The sequence below is a fragment of the Syngnathoides biaculeatus genome, chromosome 16 (assembly GCF_019802595.1).
Source record: "Syngnathoides biaculeatus isolate LvHL_M chromosome 16, ASM1980259v1, whole genome shotgun sequence".
Lineage (NCBI taxonomy): Eukaryota > Metazoa > Chordata > Actinopteri > Syngnathiformes > Syngnathidae > Syngnathoides > Syngnathoides biaculeatus.
The window spans coordinates 13,967,301-13,993,304 of NC_084655.1; the positions used below are offsets into that span (position 1 = coordinate 13,967,301).

Sequence of the window (26,004 nt, forward strand, 5' to 3'; positions counted from 1 at the left end):
TCTTTATAGATGGCTGGTAACATAGCAACAGGGGCACAGCAGTCATCCTGGATGACTTCTCCGCTCTGCCTCTCCATTTATTGTTTACCTTTCTGCACATGCTGTCGCCCCGCATGCCGTCCAATACCAGCTCAACTTCTTTGGTCCTTTTGTTTGGTACTTTACGCGGATGTATTTCTGAAGGGAGCAAAACAGTTTTATTGAATGTGGATCATTTTTAGCTCTTGGATTTTGAGTAGAATCTCTTCATTATATTTATGCACTCTGTCTCCTCACCATGTTTTTTTTTCTCACGCAGGCTTCGGTGACCACCACAAAACAATTCTTGTGACTTCTGGCATATTCTCATTGTGCAGATAGTGATATGATGTACCATTTATGAGTGTGCAAATAATGAAAGCCGAACCCACAGACAGACAGCATTGGTCTGTTGCCAAGCATTGAGCGAGTTGTGGTAGACATTGTCCTGCTTTGCCAAGCTGCAACACACATTGCTGTATACAGTAGACACACAACCACTACAGCCCTCACACCAATTTCCAATGTTTATTCTTTTTCATTATACACATACTCTTTTCGACCTGCATAGCTAAGAAAGAAATTTCTAAAAATTAATCCATGTGATTGTCAGAAAGTGAAGGGCAAGGGTGCAAACCAATCCCTAGTTTAGACCAATGGAGGGCTTCAGTAACATAAAACACCATTAGGGGCATTATCTCGCTTTCCTTCAACAAATGACAAACAAGCAATGATATGTATTCACTCACGCTCTTCTTCTTTTGTAGTGATTATTCTTTCCAATTGTCACTTTTAATTTTCTTGCCACGTCGCTGATAGGACCAGGTAGAGTTTTGTGGGGGAGTAAAGAGGAAAAAGAGGTGGTTGCGGGGCAAGTGTGAGGGTGGAGGGCAGGCGAGTGGTCCAAAGTTGATTTACAGAATAAGAGGTGTGTGTGTGTGTATGTGTGTATTCGGATTCGGCTGGACAAGTTCAGTAGCCGGCTGTTCAGGTCACACTGTGGAGGCAGGAGTACCGCTGGTGTAAGAGGAAACTAAGAGCCCTCCACAGTCACACAAACAGAAGGAGAGCAGAGAGCCTGTGCTGATGCACAGTGCCTCTTCTCAATTTTTGTGTGTATGTATGTGTGTTTTTTTGGGTTTTTTTTCTTTTGGCTGTGGCTTATAGGGACCAAAATGATTACATTAATGGAATTATGATATTGCTATAAGAAATGTAAGCACCAGGAAATTAATTCACAGCTACTGTATATGCACCAAAAGCTTTTTAATAAGTTTTGTTTGAATCCCAAAAATATATATTTTTTAAAATCAGTAACCAAATGTACTTTTTGACATAAGAAATCTTAAACCTCCATCCATCAATCTAACCATTTTCTGAGCCCGACACAAACTCACGCAACCACGGGGAGAACATGCAAACTCCACGCAGGCGGGGCGAGGATTTGAACCCTGGTCCTCAGAACTGTGAGGCAGATGTGCTAACCAGTCGTTCCACTGTTCTACCACAACAAGATTCAATCAAATGTGTTTTTTCTGTCAGGCAACCAGTTGACTGCTAGAGGGACTAACCCATGACCTTAAACCTCTAAAACGTGATCTACATGGGCTGAGTTCTGAATGTTCCCACCCTCATCTAGTTTATCTAGTTCTATGTACAGTATATGTACATTTATCGTTTGACTATTACATTGATCGCATTCTGTGCTTTGGGTCTAAAAAAACAAAAAAAACTGATGCAGACTTTCAGGTGTATTGCTCTTCAGCACCATTGGACAAAAATGATTAAAAACAAATTAATCCCAAACTAATCTCATGTTGGCCAGCTATTACGGTTCGATCTACTTAAGATGAATGATTGTTCTATCTGCAGTGCATAGATTGCGAATCCACACTTATGCGTCTTATTCTTTACACACCAAATTGAATCCTGACTTCGAACCCAAGGGATATATTGGGTATACTGTAACATCTCTACAAAATGCTTTTTTTGTGCATCGAGCAGAGGTTCCAGTTATCCTTAGATTCAATGCGATGTTTTTTTTATCTTGGTGCATCAATAATCTGAATCCCATCTCAGTGTGGAAGAAATGGAGAACAGTTTAGAAACATGTAAACCAAACATAACATTTACACTGTCTGCAATAAGCTAGAGATGACCTACTACCTAAGGATTGTATCACTTGAAATTTATACCACAGTTAAAATTTGCTTTATCACTTTGCAGGATATAAAGCATCATAATTTGTGATCTTGAAAGAGATAAAAGAGGGATGGAGGTGAGGTAGTCAATGAAAATTGCTGAATGAGATGGAGATGGAAGGAAGGAATGAATGAGGGTGGAGGTGTTGGCTCGACCGCGTAAAGCCATCTTGTGCCAACATTCTTTTATGTCTTGCACTGAGCTCAAACTGAAATAGAGCAGAAAGAAAAGGAACTATGCATACCTCCTAAAATGAAAGATTTTACAGATTCAAATAACTTGCATATTGGGAATATTTTGTATTCATTGATGTTCACAGAAGATGACAAGTTCGCAGTAAAAGTGCTAATATTTAAACAGTGTAATCGTGTCAAAATTGAATCAGTCATTAAATTATTTTTGTTGGATTTATGTCCTTGCTTGTGTTTGCAAAGTCTATTGTAGGTAAACAAAGTCATGACTTCAGCTCTAATTGCTCGTCTCAATCAATTCGAAAGTGCCAGCGTGTTGTGATGCAGCAAGCACTTTAACAACACTGCATACTGGAAGAAAAGGAATGAAACGATGATCTACTGCAGGCAATTCTGATATTAAAAATACAGCAAGGCCACATCAGATGCAGATGTTTGCAGTGTGAAAGTATTCCGTCGTCATAAAATGCTTTTTTTCAAAGCGGGACAAGACTCTTTGAAAACCTTCAAAAACTTGCAGTGTCAAATTGTGTGTTTGCAATGGATTTTGTTTTGCTTGCAGTTGTCGCATTTCCTGTGATTACCAGCGATGAGAGGTGGCGGTTAGCCCGCCAAGTGGAATCACACCAAAGAAAGGCTTTGATAACCTAAAAGATGGCCGCTTTAGTGTCAGACGAAAGGAATGATGAAGAGAAGATTGGTGGAATAAAGAGAGGGATGGAAAGAGGAGGAATGATAGGGGTGTGCTGACTCACTCTGACCCGTCCCCTGTCTTCACATGCATTGTGGGTATTTATACTTTGGCGTAGGCTGTTCAACCCCCTTATATAAGCCCCCCCTACACACACACACAGACCCAGGGAGAATGTTGTGTTGTTTGGACTATTGACTTTCTACCTCCTGTTTATCACCCTGCTCCACATCCGCTTGTATCAATCTCTTCCCACCTTGCTCACCAGGGTGTTTTTCTCCAACGAGACAGTCAGAAGAGCACAAAATAAGAGCAGCAGTCTGTCTGGTCTCTTCACTCGCTTTCTTAAAACGCTGCCAGCACTGCTTGGCTCGAGCCACGGATAATGATTTGGTGGAGATTGTCTTGTCCGGCTCCTCGCCACAAGTTTGAGGAATCACAGCTACTACCATTAGCATCGTGTTCTTGTTTTGATTTTGAAGCCATTTGGGCTTCAGTTGTCCTCATGCCGTGGAGGCTTGACTTGCGCGTTTTCGAGAATGTGAGAATTGGTTCTGCGACCATACTAGTAATATAATTTATTCATACATCAATGACATTTTCCCCCATTTACAGTAAATAGAATGAAATACCATTAGTGTCCCACACCCAAAAAATAAAGAAAAGTTACTTGTGAAATATTTTTGAGGCACTTGTGGAAATCCAGAGAAAAATGCATGTTCAGATGGACTTGCTCATCCCAGCCCTGAAGCAAAATCATGGATTCTTCTAATGTACTGCACTATTTTTTTTTTCACCATTCAATTTTTGTTTCCATTCCCATAATTGATTAGTTGTGGTTCAGCATAATTTTTTTTTTAAAGTGTGATCGAAATTCATATATGGAGCAACCATGGTCAATGGAACTAATATTCAAGCATCCAAGCATCTGCGGTTGTTAAGGTGGTACTGTACAATCTATAATGAAGCTGCTGTGTTGCACTGGTGTGATGTCTAAATCTGGGCCATCACTGTGCTCCATCTCACACGTCCTGGCGGCTCATTAGTCGAAAATGCTGTGCAACGTTGGTGTTCTGCCAACATTTCATAAAGAGAATATATGAGAGAGCCGTGGAGCAGAGGACAGACGCCGATGGAAGGAAAAGAAAGAAAATGAATGCAATAGGAGGTTTGGGTGGGGGGAAGGAATAGCAATCCAAGATGAAAAACAGGTGTAAAATAAATCTTTGCATACCTAGGTGCAATTAAAAGGTAAAAAGATGTCTGATAAGTGTTCTAAATATTTAGCTCATGATTGCTCAAGCAATCACACACTCACACCCTGATCTTGTTTTGCTTGCATCTATAATACAATTATGAGAAAAGTGAAAGAAGTGAGAAATGACACTTGACATGAAGATGAGCTTTGTTAAAAGATCTGACCTGTAAATTCATCCAGAAGGCAAAACATTTTTGTTTTAACATTTACATTTACTTTTCGTACCTCTGTTCACTCCGAGCACAACAGGACTTTAATATTGATTGACAAACGAGGCATTATGTAATAAAAAAAATTCAATATTGATGAGGGCCGTGCAACTAGAGACGCGTCACAGAAATACGTCTGCGGCGGAAAAGCCCTGTTCCAGCCTTGTTCTTACCCTGATGAATTTGTGCATAATAACTTGTACAGTACGATAAAAAGTTTATCACTGAAATGTTTTCTGAGGTCTGTTTTCTTCCCTCTCCTTTATATGCAAATGCAAGCGTAAACAACGATAGAAATGAAAGACCAAAAACCATTTTGACCTTCCAGTAAATGAGTGGGATCAATATTGTGCCGCCTGACTGTGAAAGGCTTAATTCATCCCGCTTATTGGAAGCTGTCAGGGAAAGACGAAGCTCCCTGCTGGCTCAGAAAACAATTCGGTATGCCAGTTGCAGCCAGCTAGGTACCAAACACTGTCGGAGTGCTACACCTGTCACACGGCTCCTTGCTTCGGCGGTGCCCTGGTTAAATCAGATTGGATCATCAGGTCGGCACACTGACCTTTCCCCGTAACCGGATGTAGGCAAGCGCTTGTTGGAATGATTGGAAACAAATTACGCAGTGCTAGGAGGGTCAAACAGCAGATGACTTGACCATTGTTAACAGAAAATTAATAAATAGATGTACATGAGCAAGATCTTTTGAAGGCTGAAAACTGGGGCCCACGTGCTTACATTTTAAACCTCCTGCTCAGGGATACTCAACGGAGTATTTCACAAAAGTGAGACCACACTTTACATTTCGATCAGTGTAATGTAATTTTTCATGGAACATCATGTAGAGATGGTACTTTACTACAATAGTCATCCGTGTGTGGGTTATATACCAGTGTCGTTAAGAACTAAACCCCTGGTAACAAGAGTGAGTGCACCCCAAAGTAAAAATGTCCAGCGTTTAATATTATTGGCTGTGTGTGCTGATTTTTTTTTTTTTTAAAGGAACAGTAAGTTTACACTGCTGTTCACTGACCACTTAAGATTATAGCAAAGCACAATTTCTTACACGTTGTCCAATGAAAATACATGTATGTAATATATATTTTTTTACAAAAATGTAAGGAAAAGACTCCCTTTTTGATCACTATCTATCATCTTTGTTGGGCAGAATCCTTGCATCTTCATATCTACTACTTTGTCGGAAATCCAAAAAAAAAATACTGTCTTGCCTGAGTTATCAAGCACGACATTGTTCCATTTATTTATATGACACCTTATGTTGCTAGCAGAAACCATTGTGCACCCACATCAACACAACAACACTCAAAAAATCATGTTGAATTGCTTATTTAATATGCTACAAAATCAGCAAATTTTTAAGCATTCATTGATCAAAGTGGAACAGACACGTTTGGGCAGGAAAAAAAAAAGCCTTAAATACTTCATTTGCATCATCTTCTCGAAGTCTTTTTCAAAAGTCTTGGAGCCAAGAATGATGTAATAAAACAATGAGCCGACTAAGGAGCCTAATAAGAGGAAAAGAATCAGCACACAAAGTTCCCGTCATAGCGGCGCCATTTGAATCATTACTTGTATTTTAAACTATAATACCTTCATTTTTTTCCACATACAAAAAAGTGTGCACTCTCCAATCCTGTTATGCCATATTTATATAAAGAGATTGTGTTTGTTTTGGCCCAAGGGTCATTTCATTGCATAGTGCGCAGTTCTATTTTCGCAATACGATATCTGTGTTTTGGTAAAGGATTTGGCAGAAGTGGTACTCCAAAAGAGCAGTTGCCTTGAAGCAATATGTGCACGCAGCTCTCTTCATTTCCATCCCTTCCTCCATGCTTCCCTCCACCCTCGCTTTGTGTATTCAATCTGTGATATGACTGGGATGAGTGGGTGGGCTGATATGTGTGTTGTATCATATCATTGAGTGGGTGGTGTGACCAAAGAGGAGGATTTTGCGTGGGAGTCAAGTACCATTGAGGTGCACATGACTGTGTGTGATGGAGTTAGATGAAGAAGACTTTGTTTTAATGAGGTTCTCTAATCGCTGTGAGTTTGGCATCAGTCCGTAGTTTTCTTCCCCCGTCCCAGCCAAGCCGTGTAGTTTTATGACCTTATATGACCCAGTAACTGATAGATCGTTCTTGAGTTTATTGGGTGAAGTCACAAAATCACCACAGAATTCGATGGCAAACAGTTTTTCTTTATGTTCTCTGCCCCCTCTATATTAGTACTGGACTTGTACTTATAGTAGGCTACATACTGTATATGGCTCGTGCACGTGACGTCACCATTTTCACGGAGCCATATTCCCGGTCAAACAAAGCTGCTCGACATTGTGGGAGAGATTGACACGGGGAAGAATATTTACAATACCCGAGGCCTGTTGTGCTGTTGGTTGTCCCGACAGACGAGACAGATATTCAAAGAGATCATTCTATGCAATACCAGCTGAAAAGACCAGAAAATATCGATGGATTTCACCAATTAAACATGATGGATGGTGCCCAACCAAAATACTCACACGCCTTTGTTGCGATTGCTTCATTTCAGGCAGGAATTACTCTTCTCAATCTCAAATTACCAAAAAGTATTTATAATGCCAAATTGGCTCATTTGAGAACAATGCATGCTAAAAAAAAAAATAAACAAAACTGCCTGTCGTAGAGGTTTACGGAGTTTAAGTGTGATCGCAATTGCTTCCATGTACGTTCCATGTAGACGACTCCGTCCCCCCCCCCCCAATTATAGTTAATGAATGCATGTTTTGTAAAACCAGCGGTCATTTATTTCAATATTGGTATTTGTATTGAATACTAGCTGAAAAGATCGATGGATTCCGGCAAAGGTTAACGTGTGGCCGAACACACGCATTCACAAGCCTTCAAAAACCATCACTATGTGGGATTTATTCCTGATGAGAACAGATCCAGCAACAAAGTATTCGTATGCGTCCAGACTTTTATACGCTTTCAAAATTTTCTGTGTAAATCTCGATGACTTACCCACCAGATCCATGTGTATATCCAGTTGTCCAAGACAAACGGAACAACAATCCAATTTCTTATTGGCAAAAAAATCAATTTCTGCATTAAATACGGGCTCTCTATGCCGAGTTGATAACATTTTTCCACGTACTATTGTTGTTTTTCACCTTCTAAATGTCTGACTGTATCGGACAAGACTCTGGGTGACATATTTCCGTGTCGTCTCCAACCGACTTAGCATTGAGCAATGGTTAGCTTGGCCGGCAATATGGCAGGGTAAACAAAAGTCACGTGATTTTATCACGTAGGTGCACGAGCTCTATACCATTAGGTGCAGTTATTCATGGTTTGTGTGCACATGTGTTTACAGCATGTGAGCACAGGTGTTAATCTACAATCATATGACTGAAGTAAAAGCAAAAAGGAACACTCGAAGTAATTATTTCACTCACAATAAGTTTATGAAATGTGCTAGATAAATAAATGTACTTTGCTTTGGTCACCAAACAGCAACATGTTATCTCAATTTCAAAGTCATTTTTCTTGTTGGCTGAAATGTGGGCTTTTTTTTAGGAATACGCAGATTACAGCCCACGACATCTGAGCTTTTCTGTAGTCTGTAAATTAGACATTGACATTGATTGATTGTGAGGCCAGATGTGTTGTCACTCTTCTGACTGCAAGTCTTATGACATTGTTTCCTCTGTTGTTTCCACCATTTTTTTTTTTTTTTTTGCCATGCATCATGTAAAGGAGTAACTTTGAAAACTTTACCGTTATTGCTTTTTTTTTTTTTTGCATTTCAAAAGTCTGATTCCAGATATGGCGTGGGGAAAGCATCTAAATTGGAGCATAAATACTTGAGTTTTCTACACAAACACTGGCTACTGCGTCCTATCCAAGCCATATTGCATGAACTGATGAAGCCTGCTCGGATGAGAGGTGAAACATCATCTAAGACAAACAGACCAGTCCAGTTAAAATCAATTCAAGGCCGTGAGGATGAAATCAGCTGGTTGAAAGATAAAATTCACTGGAACTGTGTAACCTATAATACTGATGATACTGTACCTCCCGCAATGTATTGGCGTAAAAGTAACATTGCTTAACAAAGTCGAACCGTATGTTACATTCAACTTGTTCCGACAAGTATAATTAATCAACAATGTAAATGTAATGCAGTAAATGTAATGTGTTAATACACCCCCCACCCCCCCACCCCCCGAGTACAAACTTATTTTTAGCCAACCCGCCTTGTCGCGCCTGCCAGGAGATCTGACATTGATCGGTTTGATGGGGTTGGCAGGCTGGATGGCGGCTGTGCATTGAGGCTTTCATGTGTTTCTGCACCACTGGCAGATGTCAACCCATTCACACATTCGGGAGTATTCCGAGTCTTTGGTTGTTGTTGTTGTTGTTTTTATGCAACTAAAAAATGGCCATATTTCTCATTATAAATTAAAAAAAAAACACAAAAACAAAAAGTGTTCTTTGCTCATGATACGAAATGTTTTTTCTGATTGCAAACATGAAATCAAGTTTTTTTTTATTTTATATATTGTAGCGCAAGTGGAGTTACAGTACATGTGCAAGAAGCACTTATCAAGAGTGGCTGACAATGGCTCAGTGGTGCAGGACTGACAACAAGAGTGTGTGGGTGTTAATAAGACAGAACCTTCTGTACTTTTTCTGCTGTAAGCCATTTAATATGTGAGGTATATGGCAGATTTAACAGATTTTGGACACGGAAGTATCACAATTGTCTCCTCCATTGGACGTAGCAGAGTTGGCCAAAGTCAGGCCCGCTCGCCATTTTGCAGCCTGCCTCCCATTTATTTAGTGTTCAGTGGAATGTGCTAAAGATGAAATTTTGCACAGATCACATTGTTAGATGCCTGTCAGAGGCGGAGAGTTGGGATTGACGGTATTTTCTTGCTTTGGAAGGGGAACCACCACGGAACATTTTGAAAAGGTTGTACAATGTGGATGTGGAAGCCGCATTTGGCAACAGCTTAGTTGAAAAGTGGGTGTCCAGGCTCAAAGCCGAAGAACACGAGCCTGTGCTTTGAGTGACCGCAGTGACAAGCAAACGACCATCTTCAGCAGTTCATCCTGTATATAGTGCTCGGGTTGAAGCGCTGATAACTAAAGATGCTAGTGTCACCTTTGATGACGTCACCTTCATGTGTCAATGTTGATGACATAACATTAACCCAGACCATTTTGAAACCTTTTGAAAAGTTTGAGTGGTGGTTCCCCTTTCCAAAGCAAGACATTCACTCACAGTTCTCTTTCTGACAGCCATCCAACAATAATGTCATTTCCAAAATGGCTGACAGGTAAAAGAAAGACTCTAAAAAAATGTTAGTGTACACCTTCAAACATCTATGTAAACTACAAACAGTGACAATTTCAGGGGGAAAAAAGCAAATTGTTAGTAGGTTATATTAACTTGGGCTCATTACAGTTTGACCCCGCCTCCCATTGCTTGATTGCTTTAATGAATGCCAAAGAGGTCATGCCATCCTTCACGTTTTTTGTATCTGGCATTTGGAAAAAATGTTCGTTAATTGTTGTTTTGCCCTTTCATAGATAGACCCCGCCCCGTTCCCCACCGCCACCACCTTGGCTGATCATCATGTGTCATACATGGATGTCATTGAAGTGCTTCACTCAAGAACTCTTTTTTTTCTTCCTACAGTGTGCTGTTTTGTGGTGCACAAACGTTGCCACGAGTTTGTTACTTTCTCCTGCCCAGGAGCCGATAAAGGTCCAGCTTCAGATGTGAGTATGAAACGCAAACATGAGAGTGTGACTTTGCACAAATGAGATGACATAAAAAACAAATATGTGTGCGTTAACATTCTCCCCTAGAAATACTTGAGCTGTGTGCATCAGTGTGGATATCTTGAAAAGCCCATTTTTTATTTAGTTAGTCTTTCATGCACAGGCAGGCAACTTTTTGTGTCCTTGGAAAGTACGCCAACATTATTTCAACTCTGAAGAGGGAAGAGACTGGAAAATTCCATCTTCATATGAGACATTTTTTTTAACTGTGCACTTCTCTCATTTCTAACCTTGCTTTCACAACAGAACAGGTAATATTTTATCACCAGGTTTCCTTCAAAATGCATTCAAGTCATCACTGTGCTCACCAGAGCTTTTTTTTTTTTAAAAACATGTTTAACCTATGTACATCTAAATCTTCACTATGGAGGAACAGAGGTATCAAAAAGCACAATTGAGGTTATTGTTACTCTCCTTTTCATTTTACGTTCTTTCAAAAGTAGCATTTGTGACCAAGACACGCACCTTCATCAATGAATTCCTTATCCACGGATTGGTTCGTGCCCCATCCGGCAAGTCCCATCAAACAGTTTGGGGATTACCTCCTACCACTTTTGATTAATAGTTTATGGCGTTACAAATGCTGAGCAAAGAAGAAATCCATCCTGATGTGAACAGATCTAATGACTTGGCTGTGAAATGAAGTTTCATTAGTTCAGAATGTGGATAGATTACACAAAGTTTATGCGACATCTTGTGAGTGCCGTTGCATTATTCATCAAGTTTCTTGCACTTTGTAATGCAACTCATTGTTCCATCATCAAACTGAATCAAACGCGCTGGCATAATAGTTTCTTAATAACGGGCCTCACCTCCTCACTCGCACTCACAGGAAGTTCTATTAAGTGTTACTTTTATCATGAACCTGTGTAGGCTTTGAAAGGGCTGACAGGTAGCCTCCTTTCTTTGATTTCTATTCTTGAATTACAGACGGGCTCTCTAATTTGTACTTCCGACGGGAACACAATGGCGTTCCCGTCCTTATCTTCAGAGCGCTTTCATCATGTCAATGTCATCCTTTCAAGACCCCAAGGGTCTTTTAAGTTTCATGTCCCCTCCTCCCCAAGGAGAACCCTTCAGTGTGACAAATACACTTAGTCGCCCCCCCCATGAAGAAAGGCTGTTCATTATTTGACTTAATGTGTATAGATGCTCCGTGCAATTGATTTGCTGTTTGCTTTTGTCTTACACGTTTTACAGTGAAGAAAATAAGTATTTGAACACCCTGCTATATTGCAAGTTCTCCCACTTAGAAATCATGGAGGGGTCTGAAATTTTCATCATAGGTGCATGTCCACTGTGAGAGAGATAATCTAAAAAGAAGAATCCACAAATCACAATGTATGATTTTTTTTTAACTATTTATCTGTGTGATACAGCTGCAAATAAGTATTGAACACCTGTCTATCAGCTAGAATTCTGACCCTCAAAGACCTGTTAGTCCGCCTTTAAAAGCCCACCTCCACTTCATGCATTGTCCTGAATCAGACGCACCTGTGTGAGGTTGTTAGCTGCATAAAGACACCTGTCCACCCATACAATCAGTAAGATTCAAACGTGTAACATGGCCAAGACCAAAGAGCTGTCCAAAGACACCAGAGAGAAAATTGTAAAACTCCACATGGCTGGAAAGGGCTATGGAGAAATTGCCAAGCAGCTTGGTGGAAAAAAGTCCACTGTTGGAGCCATCATAAGAAAATGGAAGAAGCTAAACATGACGGTCAATCTCAATTGGAGTGAAGCCCCATGCAAGATGTCACCTCGTGGGGTCTCAATGATCCTTAGAAAAGTGAGGAATCGGAGAAGGACTACATGGGAGGACTTGGTCAATGACCTGAAAAGAGCTGGGACCATCATTTCAAAGTTGACTGTTGGTAATACACTAAAATTGTTTGGTCATGGTTTGAAATCATGGATGGCACGAAAGGTTCCCCTGCTTAAACCAGCACATGTCAAGGCCCATCTTAACTTGGCCAATGACCATTGGGATTATACAGAGGAGTCATGGAGAAAGTTTTGTGGTCAGATGAGACCAAAATTGAACTTTTTGGTCATAATTCCACTAACCGTGTTTGGAGGAAGACGAATGATGAGTTTCATCCCAAGAACATGCTACCAACTCCATGGTTCACAGTATGGATACTGTGAACCATGGGGGTTTTAAAAGAAATCATACATTATGATTTCTGGATTTTTTTTTTTTTTTAGATTATCTCACAGTAGATATGGACCTACGATGAAAATTTCAGACCCCACCATGATTTCTAAGTGGGAGAACTTGCAATATAGTAGGGTGTTCAAATACTTATTTTCTTCACTTATAATCTAACTGTCAGTCAAGTCCAGCTGACCTGTTCATTTTTTTATCTGATTTTTGTATTCTTCTCCTATCCTGCACGCTCCTTTCTCCGAATTGCTGTTCCACAGTTGGCTCTACCTCGTCTATTTAAATGCCACTCCACCCCGGGGGGTTGGTGGGATGCTCTTAATTATGGTGCCTTACCCACCCCCGCCATGTCATTCTCTTAATGAGTTTGTGGACTTGTGACCTCAGTTCTGATGCAGTTGTAATCTAGGCTAGCTTCCTTTTGAACTTGATGCCAATTTAAATATAGCAGACAGGTAGCCTGTTTCTCGTCACTATGCAAGGAAAGAGGAAGGTCAAAAAAGTCATCATACTTGTCTTTTAAAAAGGAACTAACCCCCGCACCGATTATTATTATTATTTTTAGGAATTTATATATTTACTTTGCAAGGCTGTGCCAGCATTCTTCTAAGCATGGAATTCGTATTCATGTTGTGCTTGTGGAAAAAGAATGAAACTGATTAATCTAACAATTTTCAACCACTTTAGGGTGTAATTTCAGTCTCCTGTTGACCGAAATTACCGTCACAGCTGCCCCTTGCGCTTGCCTTCTGATCATCACGTAACCAAACTCAGACTCCTCATCCATGCGGCAATAGCTAGTAGAGCTACGGCTCGATGGGTTTATGGTTTTCACCCAGTAGGATCAACCATTGATGGTCTTTGTTTGTAAAAAGCGTCTCTCTCTTAAATGTATCTTTGGCAAACTGACTTGATTGTACTTGTATATGAGACTCAACTCGTTGAGCCAGCGGTATATGGGCCAGTGCGGGCCCTGGCTCACTTGCATAATGCAGCGGAGACCCCTCAAACCAGGCTAATTTCTGCAAGACATGTAATAGGTAGGTCAAATGTACTATTATTCTTGATTCTTGGGGTATTTTGACAAAACTCCAGCCCCCGCACCCCTCCCTCTCTAATTTTCCTCTGCCTCACAACGATGTATGTTTAAAAGAAGAAGTCAATTATAGATCTGGGTTAATAGAATACTTGTCCTTCGGGACAAGTCGAGGGATGAGATGAGGCTCTAATGAAACCTACATTCCAGATCCTGAGTCTGCTTATGCTACTTGAAGCTTGTGTGTGTGTGTGTGTGTGGTGTGTGTGTGTGTGTGTGTGTGTGTGGTGTGTGTGTGTGTGTGTGTGTGTGTGCTCAGTTCACAGAGGATGTGAGCAAGTAAAAAGAAATGTCAACTAAGTCTAAATAATACGAAGCCCCTAAAGGGACATTGGGGGGAAAAAAAACCTAACTGGTTTCTCATTGTAATTGTAATTGTAAAGTTACTCATTACAATGAGAAACCAGTTAGTTTTTTTTTTTAAATATCCTTTTAGGGGCTCCGTGAAATACTGTTTAATGTACATTGTAAATATATTTTTCACCAATTCCTCAGTGGAAAAAAACCTTGATCTTGGTGGAGGGAGAGACTTCAAACCTATCTAGTAGTTGGATAACTGCGGAGGTTTCCAGTGTGTTGCAGATCCAATTAGGATTGTCTGCGCTCTAGTGAGTTTCACAGGAAAAGAAAGAACCCAAAATGCTGGCTCTCCCCTGAGAGTGTTTTCCTTCACTCTTTTCTTCTTCTGATTTTGACTGGCCAATGGTTATAATTATTATATATATATTGTTATTATTATATTAATTAACAGTTAATAATTTGATTGCTATTATGAAATCGATTTTGTATCAATCGTATCTTGAAGCAATTGTGTCAAATGGGGGTGTGTTACTTAACCATCAGAGGTGGAATGCATTTTTGTCTTAACTCGTCTGCTGTCTTAATGAAACCTAAAATTAACTACAGGAAGCTACGGCCACACGAAAAGGGTATTTGTCCAAAATGTAATGAAAAAAATTACCAGGACTGTGTGGATAGTGGAAAACAACGAAATGCGTGGGTGGTATTGTAGCACTCATTAGTCAAAAGTGACTGTTGAATTGTGCGCATATGTTATGAGCTGACTTCTTGCTCAGCAGTACAACATATCCAAATAGAGTTGACACAGCTCAACTACTCTCTAAATCCAAAGATAAATTAGTACAATTACAGTATGTCCTTACAAAGGGGAGGAAGTAGGAAGAATAGTTGAAAGTTTTTAATGTATGTAGGTATTGTATAAAAGTGCTACGCAGCGTTTTCTGGTAGCAGGAGCACGTCTGCCTCACAGTGCTGATTTTCAGGATTTGAATCTCTGCTCTGGCCTCCTTTGTAGATGTGCAGGTTCTCCTTGTACTTGTACTGATTTTCTACAGGTACTCTTGCTTGCTCTCAGATTACGAATTCTCAGGAAATGGAAATTGGAAACTCTAAATTGTCCATCGTTGCTCGCCTGTTGGCTGGCGTGCACTATACACGGGTAGCACATTTTGTTTAATTGACAGATGGATTTGGAGGATGCACTTGGACCGTGTCAACATATCATATTTCTTATAGGCATTGTGATATAAGCTGTGTTTTCATTGCCATCATTCCTCCTTATCAATGAATGCACGGCTGTTCTTTCTTTCAACACAGCTGTGGTGGCGTCGCTTTTTCCACTTTGCAGAGGAACAAACTAGCTGGAGGTGCAGTAGTCCTTGAGAAGAGACGAGAATCGGCAGACAAAAATACGCACAGATGCGCATATACACCCCCGCAAAGGAAATCACAGGCAACTGCGCGATCATTTAGGCATAACAAGAAGCACATACACACTTGTGAAGAAACCCTGGCGACGCTGCGTATAATTCAGGCAGCAGCCATCTAATTCAAACACAATTTTCCAGGACAGGTGTGGAGGAGGGGAAGGAATCAATTTGGATGCTTTTCTGGCTCATGACTTCAAATTATGTGAAGTGTCCCACCTCGGTATATTGTCCCGTGAATTGTTGTATAAAGTCAAGTTTCACTGTCGTGCCCTCAGACTTCCTCGGAGGTGTGGCGAGCGATATTATATAGCGACATTTAGTGTAGAATGTGATGAAGACTCGGCATCTCATTCGAGATATTAAAACTTGTGCACTCCCTCTGTTCACAAAATATTCATTATGTGTGTTGTAAGTCGTTGTGGTGATCATTTTACGTTTTTTTCAATGGATAGACGATTGCCATTAATTCATAGCCTGTCCATTTGTTAATTAGAGCGTCAACCATAGAAGACCACATTAGGAAGAGGTGTGGTTGCCCATTGACTCTCTCTCTCTCTCTCTCTCTCTCTCTCTTCTCTCTCTCTCTCTCTCACACACACACACTCTCTCACCCGCACACACGCAAACACGCAACCCCTAACCCTTAGACAGAAATATCCTGTTTCTGCCCTAGTTACGCTTTAGTTACAGGTGTTTGCCTTAAAAGAGGAACTGGTACCCAAGTTCCCAAGTATTCAGTACTTACTTATTTGGATACTTTCTCTTTTGTTTGCGACAGTAATCAGTCAAACGTTTCAGTCACATTTTTACTTGGAACATGTGTTCATGTTTGGTGTCTCCAACAATTGTGAGGAATTTGTGACTTTTCGTTCAAGCGGGGCAGCACGGTGGCTCAGCTGGAAAGCGTTGGCCTCACAGTTCTGAGATCCTGGGTTCAATCCTGGACCCACCTGTGTGGAGTTTGCATGTTCTCGCCATGCCTGCATGTGTTAGGGTTTTCTGCGGGCCCTCCGGTTTCCTCCCACATCCCAAAAATATGCAACGGTAATTGGACACTCTAAATCGCCCCCACGTATGAATGTGAGTGCAGATGTTTGTCTCGATGTGCCCTGCGATTGGCTGGCACCCAGTCCAGGGTGTATCCTGCCTTCTGCCCGTTGACGGCTGGGATAGGCTCCAGCACTCCCGCGACCCTCGTGAGGATAAGCGGCTAAGAAAATGGATGGGTAGTTCAAACAGTTGAAGTGTTGTATCTCAACTTTCCTTCAAAGCACAAATTCTTCACTATTGTTTCCCCCCAAAAAATCCAGATAATGGTCATTATTCTAATATATTATGCTCTTGGTTTTTCATATTTGTTAAATGTCTGCATAATTGTGTCAAGTTCTTCTTGGAAATGTTGTTTTTTCTCAATGTCTGTAGGATCCGAGGGCAAAGCACAAGTTTAAGATCCACACCTACTCCAGTCCAACTTTCTGTGACCATTGCGGCTCTCTGCTGTATGGCCTCATACACCAGGGCATGAGATGTGACCGTACGTATTAATTCCAACCGTATCAGTTCTTAAAATTTTAGGGTTGGTTATGCTAACCTGGGCGACGTATACGATGATGATTTGATGTTCTGAAGGTCCCTTTTTTGTGTCATTTGGCCATGTGTCCCCTCAAATGTACTACAGTGGATATAGTAAGTCTAATTCAGAACACAGGGCCGCATCCCAGTTACACGAGGGTGTGCACAGTGGTGCAACCACATTATTTTGTGTATTTTAACTCCCCTCTCCAAAGATTAAAAGTAAATATTTGCATTGTACATTTTACTGGTCACATTAATGGTGGGTTTCCGTCTCAGAGTATTTTCTAGCAACGCATCCCTGTATTTGAACTAACACGTTTCTTAATATCACACATATTTTGAATAAATCTATCTTGTCCATTGCAGACTGTATGATGAACATACATAAGCGCTGTGTGGCCAATGTGCCGAGTCTGTGCGGAACAGACCACACTGAGAGGAGAGGTCGTATTTACATCACTGCTGAGATCAAGACTAACGTGCTCACCGTTACCAGTAAGTGCTTTCGAGACACACACGCAGACACGCACGCACAAATTAAATGTGCTTTGCCTCCCTCTACTGGCAGAACAACAGCTGTGGAGTTTTGTAATTGACACAAAAAAATGACAGTATCATATTAGAATATATACAGTATATTTATCCTGAAAACACAATGACTAGCCAGCACAGCTATGTGTATTTCCATTTCAAAGAATACAAAGTTTTAGCTTTAGTACCACATTGAGAACATTGAATTTAAATTCACATTACATGATGTTGAATGCTCGAATAAATGGAAAATGCTATATTTGGGCTAATAAAGAACACGTTTGGTCCTCTGACTAAGATCACAATATTCCCTGTAGTTCTAAAAACAGTTTTCTTTACAAGGGGTTTCGCACAACCACAATCAGTCAGATCTAGTTACACGGTGTGTCGCACGTTCTGCCCACTGAATTTATTTTGGTTATGCTGGTGGAGTGAAAAATAAAAAGAGGTGTCATTGCACACATTAGATTTAATTTGCCTTGTAGTCTCACGCATGCACACAAACACAATAATGATAGTGTAAAGGATATTACTGTGGGGAGGTTCACTGGGAATTGGGTATCAAGCATAATATTTGCACTTTTTCCCAAGTTTAATGTTATAAACAAACTTTTTGGACCGGTATTAGTCTCGTATCAATAAGTTAACTTGGCATTTATCATCACTGCTAAGTAAATGTAGCTCGGAGTTGCTTTTCAAAACCAATCTGGCTTTGGAATGGGGTCAACAATATAGAGCAATGGAGAGTGTGGTAAGGAAGTGAAGAAATGGGTCCAAGCAGGGTGGAACAGTTGGTGGAAGGTATCTGGTGTTCTATGTGACAGGAGAGAATCCGCCAGGATGAAGGGCAAAGTTTATAAAACAGTGGTGAGGTCAGCCATCATGTACGGATTAGAGATGGTGGCACTGAGGGAACAACAAGAAGCAGAACTGGAGGTAGCAGAAATGAAGATGTTGAGGTTCTCACTAGGAGTGACCAGGTTGGATAGGATTAGAAATGAGCTCATTCGAGGGACAGCCAAAGCTGGATGTTTTGGAGACAAGATTCGAGAGAGCAGACTTCGATGGTTTGGACATGTTCAGAGGCGAGAGAGTGAGTATATTGGTAGAAGGGTGCTGAGGATGGAGCTGCCAGGCAAAAGAGTGACAGGAAGACAAAAGAAAAGGTAGATTGATGTTGTGAGGGAGGACATGAGGACAGTGGGTGTTAGAGAGGAAGATGCACGAGATATCGGCTTAGATGGAAAAAGATGACATGCTGTGGCGATCCCTAACGGGACAAGCCGAAAGAAAAAAAAGAATCTGGCTTTAGTATAGAAGATATAAGTACATAATTGGTAGTCATTGCATATGAAAAACAACACCAAACAAGTAAGCGTTTTAAAAATAATTTATCCATCCAAGTCATCTATTTTCCAGTCTGCTTGTCTTCATTAGGGTCGCGGGTAAATGGAGCCTATCCAAATTTGAGCTGGAGCATGCCAGATATTCACTTATAATTCAATCTCACATTCACACCTTTGTGCTCTTTAGAGTCTTCAATTTCCCTGAGAAGCGCATTTCTGGAAACGTAGGAGGAGGCCAGAGTACCTACAGAAAACGCAAGCATGGAGAGAATGTGCATGCGTCAATATTCCAGCAGATATTTAGACACAGATCTCCTGCCTGTTAGGCAAATATGCTAACCACAATAACACTGTACTTAGCATTAGCACTTTTTTTTTTTGCCCATGGACAAGTGTCATCATGACATGATGTGTCTGACAAGAAAACAAAGTCTTAATATCCTCCTTTTAACATTGTGTCAAATAAGATGAAATAAAATATTTGCATCCTGTTTAGAGCACACGTTGAGGTTAGTTAATCACAGCCACTTGTTTCTTATTGTCTTATGTTTGAGTTTATTTTTACCAGGAAATACCTCAAGTCCCGAGTTGTTTGTTGTGATGTGAAACTCATAGAGTACCTGCAGGTAGCAGCAGAGGTTTATGTTTGTTCTTTACTGTCAGTGCCAGTAAAACAAACACGAAAAAAAAAAAAGCTGTATAAAAATAATAGAATGGCACACAAAATAAATAATACAGCACGCAACTGTTTCCTCTGAAACAATTCAGAATAACAATTTAATAGCATGACAACAGGATGTAACACACACACACACACAAACAAAAACAAATTTTAAATAAAATACCTCACACTGAGAGGTGAACTTGGCTCGCTTTAATCAAGCAAAACAGGATTGAAAAAATGACGTCTGATGTTTATTGTGGGCAAACCAGCAGCTCCTGTGAGCTAAATTTGAAATCTAATTAGTTAAAGAAACAGTCCCACTGCAATACTATAGTTCAAGATCTTAGATTGAAATGGCAACTCATTAAGGCTGAAATCTAATTGGACGAATTCTATTTATACATAAACAGCGAGCAGTGCGGCCGAGAAAAACTTTACAAAATGAATGGAATAGACTCTTGGGAGTGGCGTAATACAGTTTTATTGAACAAAGTTGGGGAAGGCGTCGCTTGCTTTCCTGAGGCCTCACCACAGCTGTCTTGCTCTTCACGGTTTGCAGCGTTTTGGTGTAATCTGTTTTTGCATCCACAGGGGTCAGTATGCACTCACCAGCTGCTCCCACCTTCATTGCAGTGCCGGAGAGGGCATAAAACGACTCAGAATCGCTTGTAAGAGTCCTCGAAATGGCTGAGCATCTTAACGTTGCAGACTTGCCGGAGACGACTCCCACACCGAGTGCAAGGCAACACTTTATTGATCACTTTTAGGTCACTCTTGCCTCTCTGGGAGATCAGAGCGGAGAGTAGGTGGCAGAACGGCATCCGTGGGGGGATTGAGGGCAGTCAAGCATTTGGCTCAAGGACGCAGTGACCAGCGGGAGAAATGCTGTCTCAAAATTTTGGTTTTGGAACTTATTCGCAATTTGTACTGCAGCCGTTTATAGGCTCATAACACAATATGACATCACAATGAATCATCAAATTCATTAATTGAATATTTTTTAAGAACACATGCCTGTGCAGTATGTAATCCAACGTGCTGTAATGTCTTCTCGCCGGAAAAGTCTTTACAGAAAGAGCTAAAGGGTTATTTCTTTTTCAATATCAATATGATGGTGTACAGTGTACAGGTACACCATTTAAAACCACAACTGGGTTCTCCCCAAAACATAAATTTTAGCATCTCTGTATAAAGTCAGGCAAAAATCTAAAAATCTTCTGTCTGGCATAAAATCAACTTTGGATATGCACCATCCACATATTTGTGAAAGGCCAATTGGGATGCTGGTTAAACATCCAGAACTTCTCTGAGTAGTACCCAAAGGGTATGTATGGAAAGTACACGTTTGACAGCCCATAAAGACTCAGAAGAGGTCTTTTCACTTCAATTGGTGGAAAATAGTTCACTTCAGGCACCCACATGCAATACTACACACTGATAATACACTCCTCTACTATATTGGCAGTAACATTTACATCACACACATTAAAATAAACAGCACGAAAGCTCATAAAGACACATTCAGAGCGTGTTCTATTTACTGCAAGTGTCCTATGAGACTCTTTGGCACGCTGGCCTCTTTATAGCCGGTATTTGCTGGTCACTTGAACAGGCATCATGTAATATTTATCGTCCTGCTCCGTTGAGGGTTTCACGCTGGCTATCAGGCGTGTTCTGCGGTTAACCTCAGAGTTGAAGGCGAACATCCTCCTTTGCCCGCATGAAACCTTTGGTTTTCACATCTTGTTATTGGCGTGATGTGAAATCATGACGTAGATTGCGTCATGATTTGCACTGATGGTCCCCGCAAAAAGTACAGCTAACAACTTGCAGTTTTACTATTTTCTCAATGCAAATAAACACAAGAAAAGCTCGTCCATCACTCGTTTGCAGTCTTCAACATTCTTATTTGCACAAATATCACTCAACGTGTTATTCAAACCACACTTTTGAGCGCATTATCAGGACTGTCAACACACATCTGCTCTATTTTAAGCTTTACCACTCTCGATCACTTATTTGATATTTTATCCTATAAACTATTTTAAACCCAATTACATTCTGGAAGGCGACATGAGGATTTCCATCTGTCCAAGTTAAAAATGTGGGTGTCATCTTTGACTCTGAGCTCAATTTTATCTCACACATCGATTAATAACCTAGTGAAAACTGGATTTTTTTTTTCATTTTAAAACACTTTACCAGTTACTCATTTCCCTCGAGAGAAAATCCAGAGGTGCTAATGCATGCTCTTATCTCCAGCCACATTGATTGTTGCAACTCTCTCCTTCTGGTTGTCACCCTACCCCCCCCCCCCAAAAAAAAAAAAAAAATTTATATTAATAACTTGGAATTTCTGCAGAATTCACCAGCCTGTGTGTACTTACGAGGACCAGAAAGAGAGACCACCTTACACTGGTTTTTAGGGGCCCCTAAATTGGCATATTTAGCATATCATTTATTTTGTGGTTTCCTGAGATTGATTGGATGTCTTTTTTTTTCTTTTTTTTCTTTTTTACTTGACTGAATACATTTTTTTTACCTGTGTTCTAGTGTTTCCTCACTGTGGGGCCGTCAGCTCAGGCGTGAAGAGTGTCGCCGCGGGCGCGGTCCGGTCTCTTGTAAACGGGGGAGTCTTGGTCTCAGTCTTTTGCCTGTGGTCTTGACCCCTCCGTCAGCCAGGGGCCTAACGGTCCCTGTGAGACTCTTCGGCTCTAACCCGCGAGCGGTTCCTGGTGCTGATGGCCCTCCGTGATGACGCTTCCTCACTCAACTCTGTGCTCAGCCATGTATCATCAGCCATATTTGTATCATATTTTTAAACGCTTTTACACAAGGGGATGGGGTTTGTGTGCCGGCCCAAGGGGATTCGATACTGCAGGTGGGCGGGAAGGATTATTTTGGTGTATTTGATCACCTGTTTTGTGAAATATTTTCTGTTGCTTTTTAAGTCAGTAAAGAGCTATATCTCTGTAAATACAATTTTTATCAAATAACTGATATGGTTCATGGTCCGTATTTTATTCCACTATATTAAAAGTGTTTTCTTGATAAATACGGTTGCCCACATGGTGTATTTTTGGTGACAAAGAGTTCAGAATTTCTCTGAGGTGAAGAATGGGGACAAGAAAAACATTGCTACAAAGGTCAGCCATCCGTATCCATGGCGATGATCCCATTTTTTTTTTCCTTCCCAGGCAAAATAGACAAACACACAAAACAGACAGTTAAATGATGTTTAATGTTGCATGTGATTACATTTGGATACTGTGACAAAAGCATCATAAATTGTAAATGTTTTTGGGGTATTTCACAAAATCAGTTTTTGTAATCGAAATTTGAAATTAAAAGCATTGTCAGTCGTTTTCATGGCTGATTTACAAAACATATGTTATCATCCAAGTTTTCTTGGAATCAAATTGATTTTTTCTTCCGTAGTATCACTCACTGTCTTCCTCCTTTTCCTCTGCAGTCAAAGAGGCCAGGAATCTTGTCCCAATGGATCCCAACGGTCTTTCAGACCCATATGTGAAGCTTAAACTGATCCCAGACCCTCGCAGCGAAAGTAAACAGAAGACCAAGACCATTAAGTGCTGTCTCAACCCCGTCTGGAATGAGACCTTTAAATTGTGAGGCCTTTTTTTTTCCCTTTCTTTTCACCCCACCCTTGATCATATTTTATTTCATCTATTAATTAGGGCTGCTTTTCCATTCCTGCCTTTCTTCTCATCTGCTTCCATCAGTCTCTCCCAACATGATCACGTTCCCTCCTCTTTCATCTTATGTTCCTCATTTAGTCTCTCGCTCGCTCAGTGCCGCCTTTTAAAAGCATCACATTACGCGGCACTTTCCAAGTGGATGTAACCGCTGGCGCTCAGATAACAACATCTGGTGTCTTTTATTCATAAAAACTCGCTTTTGGGGATTTTTTTTCCTGCCGTTGAATCCAGTTATGTACTTAATAAGCCATCATCGGGACTGTCGCGGAAGAAGCCAGGCTTAAATTATGAGTCATTTTCGGGCATAGATTGGGGCAATATTTTTGCGTTAGTAAGACGTAAAAAAGACAACGTAAACAAGATTCAATCGCAATGCGCTGTACATGGCTTGTGTGCGATTGGCGGAATGGAATGGCTACATTAAGTTCCTCCAATTTATTCAGACAATTAATAGTAAATGTACTCAAATGAAATTTTCCCAAGTAAGTCTTGGCTTTGGACCAGGGCCACTAAACTAGATGCGAGTACCCTTGATCCTTGTCTGATGGGCATGGTTTCGCTTTCAGCCACCTGAAGGAGTGCGATAAGGACCGCCGTCTTTCTGTGGAGGCGTGGGATTGGGACCTGACCAGCCGCAACGACTTCATGGGATCGCTGTCCTTTGGCATCTCCGAGCTGCAAAAGCAGGGAGTGGACGGATGGTGAGATGGAGGGCCGATGTGGAGGAGGAGGAGGAGGAGGAGGGGGGAGATTGAATGTGACCTTGTTCATTAGTGCAGTGTTGGAGAAACTACTTTGGTGTGGGCTACTTATTGTGGTGACACCGAGTCCCACAACATCTTCCTTCTACCACTTGTTTTCTCTCCTCCATGTTCACTCTCATCCATTCCAACATCTTTCTATCCTTCTTTTCATCCCTTCTTTCTGCTGACACTCCTGTGAGGACTTTTACTGAGATGGCAGCATTTGAGACAAGATGGTGGTATCGAGATGCTGTAGGCAGCTTTCACTAACGTGAACATAACATGTGCAATTACAGGCTGAAATTCACTTTCTCTTTATTATAAAGGGAGGTACTTTTTAAAAGAGCTGAACTTTTGCCAAGCAACCATCGCAATCATATTCCCACAAAGAGTTAGAACTAAACCCAAGATGAGCGAGTGAACCAATACACCATCATGACTTGTTTTAATGCAGTTAAACTGATTCGTCTAAATAAGCTTCAGTTGATTTTTTTTTTTGTGTATAAGTTTATAAGTTGTAAGTTTCCGCCAGTGAGTTTTCTGACACCCAAATTAAAGTGAATGACTAAGTACTAAAAAGACTGACATTCCACCAGTAGATGAAAGCGAAAAAAGTAAAATGGTGCGTAAATAATTCAAGACCTGTATGAAAATTATATTACAAGAGCTGAGGTCATAGCATTAAAATCCTCCACAGTGTAATCGACTATGAATGTAGAGGTTATGCGGCGAATTCTGAGGAGTCGGACTTGGCATCAGTAATGAACTAAATGTGAAATTGTCTTCCATCGATTGTGTGAAATGAGAAGGGTCTTTGCTCCTCTGTCAGGGCTTGCAAGATTGCCATGAAGGAGACTGAATTGCTAAATAATGAGCCGATCATTCTTTCACACTTTTAAATTGGCGTACTAACTGTCGGCAGCCTAGGCTAATGGCTGCAGTTAATGTCTAAATTGTATAAACTAATTGGGAATTGATTTAAGTGGAAATATGCTCTGTCCTCAGGTTTAAGATGCTCTCCCAGGAGGAAGGCGAGTACTTCAACGTTCCCGTTCCGCCGGAGGGGGAAGAGGGCAACGAGGAGCTGAGGCAGAAGTTTGAGGTGCGGCTCTTTACTAGCGTTGTGTGTTCTGGTATGCACTTGTTTGACACTCTCTAGGAGAGCTGTTAGCAGTTGGCAGGCACGCACTTAACATCCAGTCTGGCACACTGCAGGAGTGTGTGTGTGTGTGGTGTGTGTGTGTGTGTGTGTGTGTGTGTGTGTTGTGTGTGTGTGTGTGTGTGTGTGGTGTGTGTGTGTGTGTGTATTTGTGCATTTGTGCGAGTGTGATCACAAGGCCCTCTTATTAACACATTTGGCACAAGACTACAGTTGCTGGGTCTTCCTCCTCTCAGCCCTGCTGACACTGACTGCTAAATGTCACACAGTCACTGGGAAGTCTGTTGAACTCAGTGAAGAAACCAATGCCAGGGCACGGTCTTCACCGTCTTTGTGGGTTTTTGAATCTGTGCATTAAGATCGCTGCCTCTTTGGGAAAACAGAGTCATAAAAATCAGTCAACCGAACAGTTTCAGGATCAGACCCGGTGCACATGGAGCGTTGCAGCTGAACACACCTGAACTGGACAATTGCAGAAAAAGAAAGAAAAACTGTTTAGGACTCAAACCCGCAGAGCAGGCGATTGACACTTGCAGACATAACACAATCGCTCCAGCAGAAAAGCTACCAGAAATAGTACTGTTATTTGTTACTGAACCACAAACAACGTAGAGTAGTGCGATTGTCAAGTAAAAAGTAGCTGGCCATGGCCGCTCGAGAATGAAAGAAAGGTGTTGATATTTGAGAGGCTGTTGGCAATTATCGCGCCATTTATAAACCACTTCGTTGACAGACACTACCGACACTTTGCTTTTTACCCACAGGTCCATCGATAATTACATATACACACAATTCAATGAGAGCCACTCCAATAACTTTATCAACAAATCTGTTATGAAAGGCTATATTGATAATCAGT

General features: G+C 41.0%; 1 protein-coding gene across 10 annotated transcripts in view; it reads left to right on the forward strand.

Annotated features, from left to right (window-relative positions):
- Positions 1 to 26,004, forward strand: part of prkcbb (protein kinase C, beta b) — an 83,864-nt gene that overhangs the window by 25,991 nt on the left and 31,869 nt on the right. For all 10 annotated transcript variants that reach the window (XM_061845571.1, XM_061845569.1, XM_061845567.1 and 7 more), the window contains 6 exons: positions 10,270 to 10,352; positions 16,831 to 16,942; positions 17,350 to 17,478; positions 22,997 to 23,153; positions 23,810 to 23,944; positions 24,992 to 25,088. In XM_061845571.1, the coding sequence (XP_061701555.1) occupies positions 10,270 to 10,352; positions 16,831 to 16,942; positions 17,350 to 17,478; positions 22,997 to 23,153; positions 23,810 to 23,944; positions 24,992 to 25,088 (713 nt within the window). The remainder of the gene's footprint in view (positions 1 to 10,269; positions 10,353 to 16,830; positions 16,943 to 17,349; positions 17,479 to 22,996; positions 23,154 to 23,809; positions 23,945 to 24,991; positions 25,089 to 26,004) is intronic.